Raw genomic sequence first — 15,766 nt, 5'->3', positions numbered from 1 at the left:
TGGTCACAGCCTATCTCCCTTGACAAACCTCCAGGTCCCTCCTGAAAGCCTTGTCCCAAGGACACTCCCCAGAACCTTTCCTGGGTGGAGGAGTTGCTTAAGGAGAAGGGGTGGTCAGGTGAAGGAGATACTTCATGAAGAAGTTGCCATAGTGGGAGGTTGGGCAAGGGGAATTTGAGTTTAAAGGGGCCTTGCATTTAAAGGCACCCTGGACCCATACATAACATTCTAACCCTTTGTATTTTAAGGAAAAGGGGAAAAGGTCTCTTCTTCTGGAGCTACTTCTTGCTGATTAAGGTCAGTGAAATATCTAGGGCATTGGTCAGCAAACTCATTAGTCAACAGAGCCAAATATCAACAGTACAACGACTGAAATTCTTTTTGAGAGCCAAATTTCATTAACTTAAACTATGTAGGTAGGTAGATTGTTATTAACTTAATTAAAGGCACTCTTAACCTGGCCAAAGAGCTGCACTCAAGGGGTCAAAGAGCCGCATGTGGCTGGCGAGCCGTGGATTTCCAACCACTGAATAGGGGAAGGCTGTGGCCTGTGGTTCGGGCTAGGTGGTGAGAACACTTTTACACACACTTTCAAATACGAAGGGGTCACTTTGTATCCAGTGTTGATTGCTTCAACTGTCCCCTTGGTAAAAGTGCTTTCCCAATCTTCTAAGTCTGAACTTCCCTTTCACATACCAAAGCCATTGTTGTTGCATCCTGAGCAAGAGGGCACCTAAATACCAGTCCAACACCTGCAGCTCACAGGAGTCCCCACAGCTGTAACCTGTGACTCCACTGCTCAGGGGAAAGGGAATCCCCCATGATGGAGGAGAGATGAAGGGAAAGGGAAACCCCTGGCCTGATCCCTGAAAGTGACCTTACCGCAAACATTCACGGGCTTTTCTCCTGCTGCTTGTGTCCCTTACCACACAGGATGAGTGAACATCCTCTTCCTTTGCCAGGTTTTGGGAGGTCATTTCTTCTGGATCCTCACTTCGGGAACCACTTGTTGCTGCAACAATGAACTACTCAGAGTAACAAGCCTGTCATTTGCTTCCCATTCCTCACATGGAGAACCACTTGTTGTGGCGACAATGAACTATCTATTCGGGGACCAGATGACACACTCTGAGGGGCTGAGAGGCAACAGCCCCAGTCAGCAGACAGAAGGACTGAAGCCCCATCTCCAGCCTTCCTTTGATATTTATTAGCAAGTACAAATGACTGAAGGAAGCAGACAGAAGAAGTTTCCAGGGGCTGAAGTAAAGTGCATGGAACATGCTGCCTTCTAATCTCTGTTCTGAGAGTCTAAACATATTCTGTGTTGCTGAATCTTATCCTGCTGTTTTGCTGTTTCCAGAGCACACTGTTTCCAGTAGGGTCAGAGAGGATCCTGGATTCTCATCTGCTCTGGGCTTTAGCCCTAGGGCACCTCAATGTCTTTGATCATTATTCTAGTTCTGATTATTTTCATAGCATATGCCTACAATAAGATGTTATGATAAATGCATCTCATAATCAGCTGAATGAGGCCTGTTTATGATTCAATCTGTCCACAAAGAATATTATTTTTGGTGAAAATAAGACCTTTTATTACAGTAATCAAGTAGTATCCCTAGAGGTTTTAATTCTGAAAATGCTCATCCCATGACTGTACAGACGAGGAAGGGATAAGGTTGTGGTGCAATACTAATTGGTTAAACTTAATCCTTTAGACTATGAGCTAACAATGTCATTGTGATCTATCACTCCATATCATTTTACACTTGATCTTAGGACCAAGAAGTGATCAAAATAATTTTTAAGGACTAATCAGCCATGGCTGAATTAGGTCTATCCTTAACGTTATTCAAAGCAAAGACACATAAACCTGTCTGCACAGAAAAAATTGTGTCCCACTAAATATTGTTCACAGTTCTGTTTTTCATTTGGAGAGTGAGTTGTACATGCAGAGTCAGTGCCGTGTTGGAGCTGACAGATGATGTACACGCAGGGTCAGTGCCGTGTAGGAGCTGACAGATGATGTACACACCGAGTCAGTGCCGTGTAGGAGCTGACAGATGATGTACACGCAGGGTCAGTGCCGTATAGGAGCTGACAGATGATGTACACACAGGGTCAGTGCCGTGTAGGAGCTGACAGATGATGTACACGCAGAGTCAGTGCCGTGTAGGAGCTGACAGATGATGTACACGCAGAGTCAGTGCCGTGTAGGAGCTGACAGATGATGTACACGCAGGGTCAGTGCCGTGTAGGAGCTGACAGATGATGTACACACAGAGTCAGTGCCGTGTAGGAGCTGACAGATGATGTACACGCAGGGTCAGTGCCGTGTAGGAGCTGACAGATGATGTACACGCAGGGTCAGTGCCGTGTAGGAGCTGACAGATGATGTACACACAGAGTCAGTGCCGTGTAGGAGCTGACAGATGATGTACACGCAGGGTCAGTGCCGTGTAGGAGCTGACAGATGATGTACACGCAGGGTCAGTGCCGTGTAGGAGCTGACAGATGATGTACACGCAGGGTCAGTGCCATGTAGGAGCTGACAGATGATGTACACTCAGAGTCGGTGCCGTGTAGGAGCTGACAGATGATGTACACGCAGGGTCAGTGCCGTGTAGGAGCTGACAGATGATGTACACACAGAGTCAGTGCCGTGTAGGAGCTGACATATAATGTCTAGCCATCTGTCTTTCTCAAATAGAACAAAGATGTTTATGATGTGGAGGTGGGACATCAGAACCAGTGTAACCATAATGACACATATACCGTAAAACTATATGAGATTATCAAGTCCCAGAACTGAAATCTGAAATGTGTCCATCCCCCCACAGACCTGCTGATCAGTTAGAGACTGAGCTGGAGGAGCCCTGGGATTTCAACAGCAGCCAGAAGACATGTGTCACCAGCACATCCTGCAGAAGACAGAAATTCAGAGATCCTGTGCCTTGCAATGGAGAACACCTATCCCCACCCAACACCCTCCTGTACACTTAGATCTAATAAACAGATGTTCAGATAATTAAATCCCAAGATAAGTCACTTAGATATGATCATAAAACAGTAAATTAAATGATAGAAAAGTAACGATGTTATGTTAACTAAGAGAACCCCAATAAAACCAGAGCCAATTCAGAATACAGTGTTAGCTCTCAGGTAAACTAACTTCCTTCCCAGGCAGAGTAAGTTAGATTCAATCAGATATTCACCCTTAAGGATAAGGTGATTCATTTTGTGTGACTCATTACTAATATTTTAGCATAATATTAATAGCTGACGTTTACTGCCAGATACGATGCTGAACATTTCCCTGAATTAATATATTTATTCTAACAAAAGCTCTATGATATCACCCTTATTTACAGATAATGAAATTGAGGTGAAGAAGGTCAGCACCCTGCAGAAGACATTACAAGTAGAAAGTTCCAGAGCTCAGCTTGAATCTAGGTAGTCAGTTCTAAAATTAGACTGTTCCCAACGACTCAATAAAAAAAAAATGTTCTAAGTTTGACTCAGAAGGTGCGATCCTCCTAAATGACAAGTGAAACCATCAATTAGGACAATATAGCATCTAATTTGATTTGGAATCTTGCTTGATATTTTCTAAAACAGCAAATTAGAGTTGGAAGTTAATTTGATTTGATTTGAATTGTCACCTGATAGTTTACAAACATTAGATTAAATAAGAAGTTAGGAGTTGGAAGGTAGTCTTTCTGTTTCACTGTTTTCTCTTGGGAACCAAACACCTCTGATTTCTTCTCAATTGTCAGCAGCCCACTGACCTTTCTCCCTCCACAGTCAAAGAAGCGCTGGCACAGCAGGCATCATCTCACACTAAAGATGCTCCCTAACCCACCTGAGTAGTTTGTTAATTCATAGTCCTGCACACACAGGGGTACTTGCTGACCCTCGTCTCTGTGCCTGGCACCAGGATGACACAGATCAGCAAACCAGAAGCATGTCAATATTCCTCAGGGGAAAAATTAGGACTAAAAGCCAGTCCTGGTGATGTGCCACATCCTTTGTGGGCAGGACCAGCGAAGCTCACTGGGTACAAATAACCCAGAGCCCTGCAGGCTGCTGAATCCAGCTCCTAATTGCTCAGTGCTGCTAGAGCTGAACTCAAGGCAAAGTCCACCATGAAGCTGTCTCTGGCTGTCCTGTTGGTCACTCTGGCCTTTGGCTGCTCTGAGGGTGAGTATCATGTCTAGTTAAAGTCCATCAGCCTGGGTAAGTAACCTTCTCTCAACTAGGTGACTTGTTAGGGAAGGATGGGGGGACAGTGAACAGATCACAATACAAAATGCTTCCGCCACTTGTGGACTAGCACCCAACAGCCAGGGCTCATTGTATCAATTCCCGATGCTCTGGAACTGTCTCAAGCATCATTGCATGCTTGTTTTCAGAGTTCTCTATTAGAAGGTTCACTCCAATGCTGTGACCTTGAACAAATGTTTAATCACCCAAGTGTCCTCTTGTCCTTGCTTTTAACATCTGCCACCCAGAGTGGCTCTGACAGAGCAGTGAACTGACGTGTCTCAGAGGCAGCTCCAGGTCCCATCAGATGTTCTGCTTCCCAGGGTCTTTCAGGAGTTCGTTGATACCATGGCTGTGAACTCCTGGATTCAGACTCACACGATGTGCAGGATGGAAGGGCTTTAGCAGAGTTCTCAATTCAGGAAGAGACAGTGTAGTTTGAATTTCTGAACTATCATTTTCCCAGGGGCTCTGAGAACCGGCAGCCTTCAGCAAATCACCACGTGCTGCTCGTTCTCGAGGCATTCGGCCAGGACTTGGAGACCCAGTGACATCTTTAGGGCTCCAAATGTGTCTTTCCTGGGCTCATTCTGGCTGTTCATCCAACAATACTTTGGAGTGTCTTCATGCCCTCGATACTGACCCCATTTGTTTTCATTTGTTCTCTTTCATCTGACTTTCTGAACCTCCTCCTGTTTCCCCATGTGGCCTCTGATCTGACCCTCTCACCATCTCCGTGTAGCTGCTGTCGGATCCGGTCAGATCAGAGCCTGGTAGGGCACATTCTGGGCTGCAGGTGGTTGCAAAGACTTGGGGGAAGGGTGAAGAATCTAGACCAGAGAATGTGGTCACTTCAGGTCTCAGCACAATCCCAGTGGGGTCGGTAGTAAGCCCCAGTTCCCACCTCCCTCCTTCTCTGAGGAATTCTGTACATCAGTGCAGAACACAAGAGCCATTGGGACATGTGCATAATTCCAGATGTGTGAAACTCAGAGAGTCATTTTTTCAGGAGTTTTTCCAAGTCTTTATCCAATGATGTAATCCTATCATTTAATTTAGTCTCATCTTACAATATTTAATACTTTTCTTCACTCCTTTAAGATTTAATCCCCTTTTTCTGACCTCTGGCAAGGTCTGACTCTGCCATTCATTATTGAAAGAGTTCATTACTAACATCTCCTTTCCACCCATATCAACAGTAAAGAAGGTGTCGCTTTATTGACAGGGAAGCTATAATTTTTTAAATCAAGGGAGTGTGAATTTCAGCAAAGCAGGAGAGTCCTGGAAAGTGGCGGGTGTACTTTACAAAGGATAAACCTGAAATAGGGATCAGTCAACCCGCTTCACAGACTGAGCTATGCGGCCAGTTCTGGGATCTTCAGAAAGGTAAAACAGCCAGAATTTAGCATTTTCATTGGCTCAGCAATGAGATGTGACCACAATTCCCTGGAGCTTTCTGTTCATTCTATAATCAGAAAGTCAAGTGAAAAAGTGTTTCCTTACATTAATTGTATTTCTTTTGCTTCCACTCTAGCTCTTCCACAAGTGTGTCCAGCCCTTGTTACTGACATGGTTAAGATCTTTTTGGAAACAGCCAACAACTTCCATACCAGCATTCAGAAATACAACGCACCTCCCGAAGCAGTCTTCGCAGCTATGCAATTTAAAGGATGCATAGATAATTTGACTCCTGAAAGCAGAGTGAAATACCAAAACTTTTGGGTAATTTCTTTCTCTGTTGGCATAGAGGTTGCAGTTCAGCTGCGCAGCCAGGAGGGAGGTCAGGGTGCTGCTCTGGGGACACAGGGTGTGAAGGCAGATGCCCCTCTGCTCAACTCTGATCGAGTGGCTCATGGACATCAAGTCCAAAATAACTTGACACCTGCTGAGCTGAACTAACACTGCACACAGCGCTGGGCATGTTCGTCCTTCTCAGGTCACCTCCATGGGCACCAGGTTCCCCACAGTGTCCTGAGTAGAGGGACAGCCAGGCCCACAAGGTGCTATGGGGCAGGGCCAGAGATTGTTCCCCCAGAGGGACGGGCCCCCCACTCAGTGGCACAATCCCTGGGACTCTCACGGGAGGACTGGGAGGGAGAAGGGGACACAGCGAGAGGGAGAGAGCCAGCCCCACCCTCTGTCAGAACGGAGGGGCGGCTGCTGGGGGCACTGCCAGCTAAAAAGCGCCGAGGCCACTCCTATACCTCACCCCACATATCCGGCCAGTAGGCCGCGACCCTCCCTGTGTCCTCTGCAGCCCCGTGTGGAGCTGAAACACTTCAATCATGTCCTCATGGAGAGATCACACAGATGTAAAGGTGTCTCTCAGCACGTCCTCCCCTGAAATTAAGTCAGGTTTCATATAAATGTCCTCACTAGCTGGATTCTCAGTGTGGAAAAGTCCCTGTGCCGTGCAAGGAATGTCCACTCCTGGAGGCGGACCTTCTACAGGCAGAACAGCCCACGTCCCTTCTCGTCCTGTCCCGGTACCTCAGCCCTGTGTCCCCATTCAGTGACAAGTGGAGTCCTCCTCCTGGGACTCAGAGAAAGGACACTGGGCTGCTCTGCCCAACTCCTGAGCCTCCTCCTCGCTCCACTAGAGACCTGAGCCCTTCTCTGGGGACACGCAGGGTTTATCTGCAGGGTGTGGACATGGTTCTCTCCTCACTCGCACGGTCTGTGCAGACTGGACCAGGACTATTGAATTCCCCACATGCACGGCTACCTGCCTGGTGCCTCCATTTCCCTTTGCTGGTTGCAGTTTCCTCCACATCTGGGTTGTGAACAACAGTCTGTGTTAACATGTCTTCTGCAGGGGATTCAGGACTGATGTTTCTTTTTTTTCTTTTTTTATTTCAGAGCAATGTTGTGGCGAAATGTAACAGTTAGATTTAACAATCTTCCATGCGAGTTCCCTGTCGTTCAATGATGACCTGAACTTTCCCGAACAATGTAAAGGTTTCAACGTCTTGCTTCAATAAATTTCTTTCCTGCACTTCGCTGCCTGTTTTGTTTTATCTAACAGTCTCTGCCTTGAGTTGGGTGGTTTCATCATGAAGTGGCCTGTGGGTGGTGTCAGGAGTAAAGTAGGGAGACCAGCGTCCAGGGATATGGCGGCCTGAGTGCAGGGTTCCTGGAGGGAACTCGATCTCAGGAGCCATCCTGCATAATCTCACAGACTGCCTGGTCACGTGGCCCCAAGGGCGGGCAGTTGAGGGTAAAAGCACTAGAACGTCCTCCTTAGGCGCGCGGACTGCGGAGACCACAGCCTGACGGCGGTCACATGATTCCCACCCAGCAGCATCGCTGATACTGCACCCTCATTGTCAACACAAACCCTGCTCGATCCTCACCCCATCCTGGAGTCAATGCCTGGATGACCACGTGTGACATGGTCTCTGTCCACTTCTCCACTGGTAGTGAATATCAGGGTCCAACCTTCACTTACTCCCTGGACTCTGCACATGCGCATCGCTCACCTCCATCCAGGCTACCGCTTCCTCCCTCAGGGTCTCCCTAAAGCCCGGACACGGGCGTCCAACTCCTATGTGGACAGCTTCATGCACACCATCCATCCACACTTACTGCAGGAGGAACACGTCAGAAGAGCACAGTGTCTCCCCACCTACTCCTCTTCCATGAGCCCATCCAGGCTAATGGGCCCCCATCCAATGAGGCAGCTGACTCAGATGATGGATATATCACATATCGGGATTGATGTTCAGTGGCTGTTGTGACACACAGCCACACACTTAATTGCTTCAGTTAAGTTCTTTTCTCCAGGTGCAATGAATAAAAATCTAAAATCTGTAACCTCTGCTGAAATCACAGTGTCAGGAGGCCATGCTGGCTCTGGAACATTAAGGTAAACATCTGTCCCTGGTGCCTCCAGCTAAGGGTATCCTGGTCTGGTACCCACATCCCTCCTATCTCTGCCCCATGAGGTGACATTGCCATATTTTATTCTCTGTGGATGACTATCTCCAGGTCTCCTTCATATATATAATGGCATTTAGAGGTCACAAGATAATTCAGGATCTTAATTCTAACTCAACATCTCTGACTTTATCACATCTACAAAGTCTGGGTTGAAATGGAGGAGACATGAGACATTCAGATTTTGAGTGTGGATATGTTTGGTGCTGTTATAAGGCTACTTCAGCTACTCTGTCTGCCAACCCTAAGAGTCCACTGAGTCCTACTGCTTCCACAGCCAAGCCTTCCTAGAACATTTTTTATAATTTGAAATATTAGAGGTCATGTGTTTATAAATGTATCAAGTAACAGGACTTCTTAATAGACCTACACCCTTTCTCAAATTATAAAGGTTATAGATATAAAAACTATGATTGGAAAATATGAAAATAATTCATAACTACAATTATCAAGTGTGTCCAAACTCTTTAGAATAAATGTGATTACAAGGGAAACAATCCCTTTAAATTAGTCTCTATTTTCTGGAACGCATTCTGTGTTCATCCACATTCTGTGCTCCGCGGACACAGGGTCACGAGCTCTTCCCACAGCCTGAGAAATGCAACCTAGAATCGCGTGGGAGGACAAGGTCACCCACCAGCGGAGCACACAGCCCTGGCCTGACCCCAATTCAGACTCCCCTTCATCCCCTTGTCCCTGCTCACTCAGACTCTGGGCTCAAACATCCTGTCTACATGTCATTCATTTGACATCACGTTGGATCACACTACAGCACATAGGCCCATCACGGTGCCTTTCCCTCTATGTTGTCCCTGCACAGGACACCTGACAGCTTTGTCGGCAAGGTCTGTGTCCCATCCCCTGCTCAGTAAAGCCATCTCTGCCTCTAACACACTAAAATAAACCTTTTTACACAGTCACACTATGTGTCATAAACAACACACACTCACATATACATTGTAAGACACACCAGGAACCATGCACTATCAGACATGCAGATAGATACACACAAGGAGGCACACACACAGACATACACACAGGCAGGCACAATCATCTGTCTGTTGTCACTTATTCTTATGTGATGTAAGAGTTCTATAACAGAGCTGATTGGAGAATATTTGGAATAAAATAACAATATAAAGAACAAATATTATCAATCATTGTTAATGTTGCTAAAATGTTAACTGAAGGTGACACTTGATTCTGACTTAGCTTTCAAATTCATCTCTATGACTCAAATACTTAGATTAAGTCAAGCTAATGTTTTCTTCCCAGGGTCAGAAGACTGAAGTGTCCCCATCCCTGGATGTCAAAGCTACAACTTCTTCTTCTTCTTCCTTTGCCCTACTGATGGAGATCCCACAGCTCTCTCCAAATACAATAAGAACATGGTGTTAGCACCACAATGGCAGAGTAAGGCCCTAGTTTAGAGTTGTGGGTGAGCGTTATCTATTTAGAATTCCAATTTTAAATGAGTTCCTCCTTCCAAATAAAGCCACAAATAAAAACATTATATAATCAGGAATTCTTTGTAGAATTACAAACTGTCCAAAAAATTAGTTATAAAACAACAAATTAGACACCTCTTGTATCACTATTATCACACACAGTCCAGAATAGCTCCGGTCATGCTGTCTAGGAGCTGAACAGAGAGAAAAGAGCCATGGGGTCAGATCCTAGGCTACCAGGAGAAAGGTGCACAAAAGGGCCTTGGGTCTTGGTAAGGTGACCCCAGAGATTCAAGACCACTATCTAACATCTGCAGTAGACTGTCTTTGATGTGGTATTGGGAATAAATAATTTCAACCAAAAGGCACTCAGGTAGAAACAGTGGAGAAGACTTCATGTGCAACAAAGGTCTGGAGCAGAACACCATGGGCCTGCACAGAAATCTACCTGGGGACCACATAGGGCAGCTGTGCAGGTCAAGGTCACAGGAATCCATCTGAGTCATGAAGTGAAGATCCATAGGGTCAAATTAAGGTGATCAGTAGTGTTGAGAGCTCTCTGATCTTAGACACTTGCCTCCTTAGCTGGCTCTGCCTGCCACTAGCTGTGTGGCCTTGGTAAAATTACTTGAGTGCTCTTGTTTTATTTTCCACATCTGGAAAGAGGTGACATGCTTACCTTATGGGGAGGGAGACCACACATCTGGTTGCTCAAGAGAACCTTGGTAGGTGGCACTATCCTGGCATTCTGTCCATTTAGTGTGATCTCTTCTACCTTCTCAAGTGCCCCAGGTTGGCTAATATGTTTATCACCACTCTACTCACTGATTGTTGTAAAGATTAAGAGACATTGGTGGTCATACTATGTGAATCAAGTCTGTGCAATGAAACTGTTTGCCATTCATGTTTTACTGAATCTTGAAGTAAGTAACACTGGAAAAGGCTAGCAATGGCGAGCTCAATGGGCCAGTGGCAGGTAGAATATGCTCAGATGACATCAGAGTAATGGCAGCATGAGAAATACTCCTGATCTCTCTCTAAAAATTTCAACAAATTGAACAGCTATAATGCAGTAAAGGGACCTCATCTGGGCTTAGAGCCACTCCCTAATGATCCATGCATGGAATGGACAAAAGGTGGATGGAATGGAAAGGGGTATGGAAGATAAAATGCTTTTGAGATGGGTTTTGGAAGAAGAATACACAAACCTAGAGTTACTGAGTTTTTCTTTCTTTGCTGGACTACAGGGAGGAGAGAAGCTCAGGATTTCTGGGTTTTATCTGTGGGGTATGGAGAGGGAAACTCAGAATGACTGGGTATCCTTATGCTGGGAGGATTATTGAGACAGTAGGGCAGAGGGGAAGATAAGCTAAAGAAACCAAGCATAGGTTCATGGCCAGCGTTCCTCATGGCCTGCCTGCAGCTCGCACTTGGCAGAGACAGTGAATCTTAACTGCAGCCCGCAGCATTTCACTCACCTCGTGTTATGAAGGGTGGCAGAGACAAACCCTTCACCTAGCTCTCGAGAGCCACCCTCTCCCTGAAGAACAGAGGTGCTACACGTCCAGTCTTTAGGTATTTTGAGTCATGAGAAGAAGCACCTGGAAGCCCAAGATTTCCATTGCTAGAGCCAGAAAGCCAGAGAACCAAAGTGGTTAAGACAAAGCCATAAAATCCTCAATACATGCCCCATCCACCAATGTAACGGTAGCCCCCTTACATCATGGGTACAGCAACATCTCAGTGAAGGACAATACAAGGATACTTTAGCTAAATATTATAGTACAGTGACACTTACTGGAAGAAAATAGTAACCTCTCAAAAGCAAACTTTATTTTATTTTTTAATATGTTCTTACTGTTTTTTTTCCTTTTCTCTTTTAAATTATCTTTTCTTTAATTTTTCTATTTTTATTCTTAATTTTTGTGGGTGGGTTATTTCCTTATTTTTTTTTTCTTATTTTTAGATTTTCAGTGGGGGCTTTCCACTTGTCATTATTTTTTTAATTTTTATATTTTTATTGTCTTTTTAATTTTAACTTTTTGTATTTTAGTTGTTTTTTGTTAGTATTCTTAACAATACCACTCTAAATGCAATCAAGGAACAAAAAATCAAATACTATGGCTCCACAAGACAGAAATGTAGTTCAGATAGAAAATGAAAAATCAAGAAGATGTGGCACATATACACTATGGAATACTACTCAGCCATAAGAAATGATGACATCGGATCATTTATAGCAAAATGGTGGGATCTTGACAACATTATATGGAGTGAAATAAGTAAATCAGAAAAAACCAGGAACTGCATTATTCCATACGTAGATGGGACATGAAAGTGAGACCAAGAGACATTGATAAGAGTGTGGTGGTTATGGGGGGAGGGGGGAGAGGGAGAAGGAAGGGGGAGGGGGAGGGGCACAAAGAGAACTAGATAGAGGGTGACAGGACAATCTGACTTTGGGTGATGGGTATGCAACATAATTGAATGACAAGATAACCTGGACATATTATCTTTGAATATATGTATCTTGATTTACTGATGTCACCCCATTAAAAATAAATTAAATTAAATTAAATTAAAAAAAAAAAAGAAAATGAAAAATCTCCAGAAAAATATTTCAATCACATGGAAACCTTGGAGTTAAATAATAGAGAATTCAAATTGAAGTTCTGAAAATATTCAAAGCAGTGAGAGAAACACCAACAGGCTACTTAATAACCTCACCAAGGAGGTTGAAACCTTAAAAACAGAGGTGAAAAACTCAATACATGAATTTAAAAATGAGTTATCAAGTTTAGCTAATAGACTAATCCAGATAGAGGGAAAAAATCACTGACTTTAAAGACAGACACCTAGAGATGCTACAGAGAAAAGAGGAAGGAGACTCACAAATTTTAAAAAATGAGAGAGTGTTACAAACAAGAGAGCTCAGAATTGTCTGACTCCATCAGAATGAGCAATATAAGAATAATGGGTATATTAGAAAGAGAGAGGGAGAAGGGAAAGGAGATCTTATTCAAACAAATACTTGATGAGAACTTCCCAAACCTATGGATAGATAGGGCTTCAAATCCAAGAAGCAAACAGAATGCTGAGTTACCTCAACCCAAACACACCTACTCCAAGGCACATCATAATATAATTGTCAAAGTCAGTGACAATGACAGATCCTCAAGGCAGCTAGGAAAAGAAGAACATAACATATAAAGAAAAACCCATTGCCTGACCAGGCGGTGGCGCAGTGGATAGAGCGTCAGACTGGGATGTGGAAGACCCAGGTTCGAGACCCCAAGGTTGCCAGATTAAGCACGGGCTCATCTGGCTTGAGCAAAAAGCTCGCCAGCTTGGATCCAAGGTTGCTGGCTTGAGCAAGGGGTTATTCGGTCTGCTGAAGGCCCATGGTCAAGGCACACATGAGAAAGCAATCAATGAACAACTAAGGTGTCGCAATGCGCAACAAAAAACTAATAATTGATGCTTCTCATCTCTCTGTTCCTGTCTGTCTGTCCCTGTCTATCCCTCACTCTGACTCTCTCTCTGTCTCTGTAAAAAAATAAAAATAAAATAAAATTTAAAAAAAAAAAAAAAAGAAAAACCCATTACGTTATCATCAGTCTTCTTAGCAGAATCTCTATAAACCAGAAGAGAGTGGACCCAAACATTCAAAGAATATACTATATCCATCAAAGTTATCTTTTATCAAATATGACATCAAATATTTATATCAAACATGAAAGAGATATAAAAATTTTGCTGACATTCAGAAACTGAGAGAATTTATCACCAGAAAATCCCCACTTAGGAAATACTCAAGGGAGTTATTTGACCAGACACAAAGAATAAAAAAAATCAAAACTACAAGTAAAACTTCCAACAAAGTTACAATAAAAACATAGATAATCTGTGATAACGATAACAGAAGAGGGGATAGAATAACAATCTGTAGTAGCAAAAGTAGATAGAGTACAGAAGCACTCATAAGACAAAAGACTTATATATGTGATGATTTTTCTCTTAATGACCTAACAATAACCACCCATGAAAAAGCCACAACTGAAACATGCCACTTGAAAAAGAAATAAGAAAAAACAGGGGAAAGAAATATGGGATACCACCAAACAAAAACAACTTACAGATACACAAAAGAGAAGACTCAAACAAGACACAGAACTACCAGAAAACAAAACATAAAATGGCAATAGGAAATCCTCAAGTGTCAATAATTACCTTAAATGTAAATTGACTGAACTGACCAATAAAGAGGCACAGAGTAGCAGATTGGATCAGAAAGCAAAACACAACTGTATGCTGCCTTCAAGAGACACATCTAAGCTGCACGGACAAAAGTAGATCAAAGCAAAAGGTTGGAAAACAATTCTGCCAGCAAATAATATCCAAAGAAAGGGGATGTAACCATTCTCATATCTGACAACACTGACTTCAAGACACCAAAAGTAACCAGAGATAAATATGAACATTTCATAATGATAAAAGAGACATTGCATCAAGAAGACGTACACTTCTTAATATATATGCACTGAACCAGGGAGCACCAAAACTTATGTATAAGACATCTACTAACTGATCTAAAATTAGAAGCAGACAAAAACCCAATCATACTTGGAGATCTCATTGACAGTTTTCAATAGATCAAACAGAAAATCAATAAAGAAATATCGACCTTAAATGACACACTGGACCAAATGGACATAAAATACATTTACAGGACATTTAATCCCAAAACATCAGATTATACATTCTTCTCCACTTCATGGAGCATTCTCAAGGATACACCATATGCTGGGCCACAAAACTAACATCAACAAGATTAGGAAGACTGAAATTATACCACCCATATTTTCTTAACATAAGCCTTTAAAATAAGAATTCAACTGCAAAAAGGAAGTAAAGAAACAAAAAAAAAATTTGGAAATTAAACAAAATACTTCTAAGAAGTGACTAGGTCAAAGAAGAAAAAAATAGAGATTAAAAGACATATACAGATAAAGGAAAATGAAAATACAACATAACAAAGTATTTGGGATGCAACAAAGCAGTAATAAGAGAAAAGTTTATATCATTTCTGGCTTATATCAACATACAAGAGATCCCAAGTAAACAACCTAACATCACACCTTAAGTACTAGAAAAAATTTAAAAAGGCAACCCAAAGTTGGCAGAGGAAAGGATGTAGTAAAAATTAGAGCCAAACTAAATGAAATAGAGAACAAAATACTATAGAAAAATTAATACAACAAAGAGCTGGTTCTTTGAAAAGATCAATAAAACTGACAACCCACTGGCTAGACTCCCTAAGGGAAAAGGAGAAAAGACTCATATAATCAAAATCTGAAATGAATAAGGAGAAATTACCACAGACACCATAGATATAAAAAGGATTATAGTAGAATACTATGAAAGATTATATGCCACCAAATTCAACAACCTAGAGGAAATGGGTAAGTTCCTAGAACTATACAATCTTCCTAGAGTGAGTCATGAAGTGGAAAACCTAAATAGACATATAGGCAGGGAGGAAATAGAAACAACTATCAAAAACCACCCCCAAAATAAAAGTCTGCAACCAGAGGGCTACACTAGTAAAATCTACCAAACATTTAAATAAGATTTGGTACCCATTCTTCTCAAAGTCTTCCAAAAAATAGAAAAAGAATCAAAATTTTTAAACAAACTTTTTTCTTTTTTTCCTTTTCTGAAGTTGGAAACAGGGAGGCAGACAGACAGACTCCCCCATGCGCCCAACCAGGATCCACCTGGCACAACCACCAGGGGGCAATGCTTTTCCCATCTGGGGCGTTGCTCTGTTGCAACCAGAGCCATTCTAGCGTCTGAGGCAGAGGCCACAGAGCCATCCTCAGCTCCCAAGTAAAATGCGCCAATGGAACCTTGGCTGCGGGAGGGGAAGAGACAGACAGAGAGGAAGGAGAGAGGGAGGGGTGGAGAAGCAGATGGGCGCTTCTCCTGTTTGCCCTGGCCGGGAATTGAACCCAGGACTCCCACACACCAGGCCAATGCACTACCACTGAGCCAACTGGCCAGGGCCTAAACAAATTTTAAGAGGCCAACATAAGCTTAATACCAAAACCTGGCAAAGACAA

At 43.1% G+C, this 15,766-nt stretch overlaps 1 protein-coding gene across 1 annotated transcript; it reads left to right on the top strand.

Moving 5' to 3' along the window:
* The first annotated feature begins 4,118 nt into the window (after positions 1-4,118).
* LOC136388551 (secretoglobin family 1D member 2-like) lies at positions 4,119-7,198 on the top strand. Its single transcript, XM_066360372.1, has 3 exons — positions 4,119-4,197; positions 5,795-5,982; positions 7,120-7,198. Exons 1-3 carry the CDS (start codon positions 4,143-4,145, stop codon positions 7,147-7,149), a joined length of 273 nt encoding a protein of 90 aa, XP_066216469.1. The 5' UTR covers positions 4,119-4,142; the 3' UTR covers positions 7,150-7,198.
* The last annotated feature ends 8,568 nt before the right edge of the window (positions 7,199-15,766 follow it).

Source organism: Saccopteryx leptura, chromosome 1 (assembly GCF_036850995.1).
Source record: "Saccopteryx leptura isolate mSacLep1 chromosome 1, mSacLep1_pri_phased_curated, whole genome shotgun sequence".
Classification (NCBI taxonomy): Eukaryota; Metazoa; Chordata; class Mammalia; order Chiroptera; family Emballonuridae; genus Saccopteryx; species Saccopteryx leptura.
Note: the sequence above shows the minus strand (reverse complement) of the source record. Positions and strands in the feature narration are given on the sequence as shown.

Coding starts and splice junctions, on each gene's coding strand:
- LOC136388551 (XM_066360372.1), top strand. CDS start 4,143: ATGAAGCTGTCTCTGGCTGTCCTGTTGGTCACTCTGGCCTTTGGCTGC. Junction 4,198..5,794: donor GGCCTTTGGCTGCTCTGAGG/GTGAGTATCATG, acceptor CTTCCACTCTAG/CTCTTCCACAAGTGTGTCCA. Junction 5,983..7,119: donor TGAAATACCAAAACTTTTGG/GTAATTTCTTTC, acceptor TTTTTATTTCAG/AGCAATGTTGTGGCGAAATG.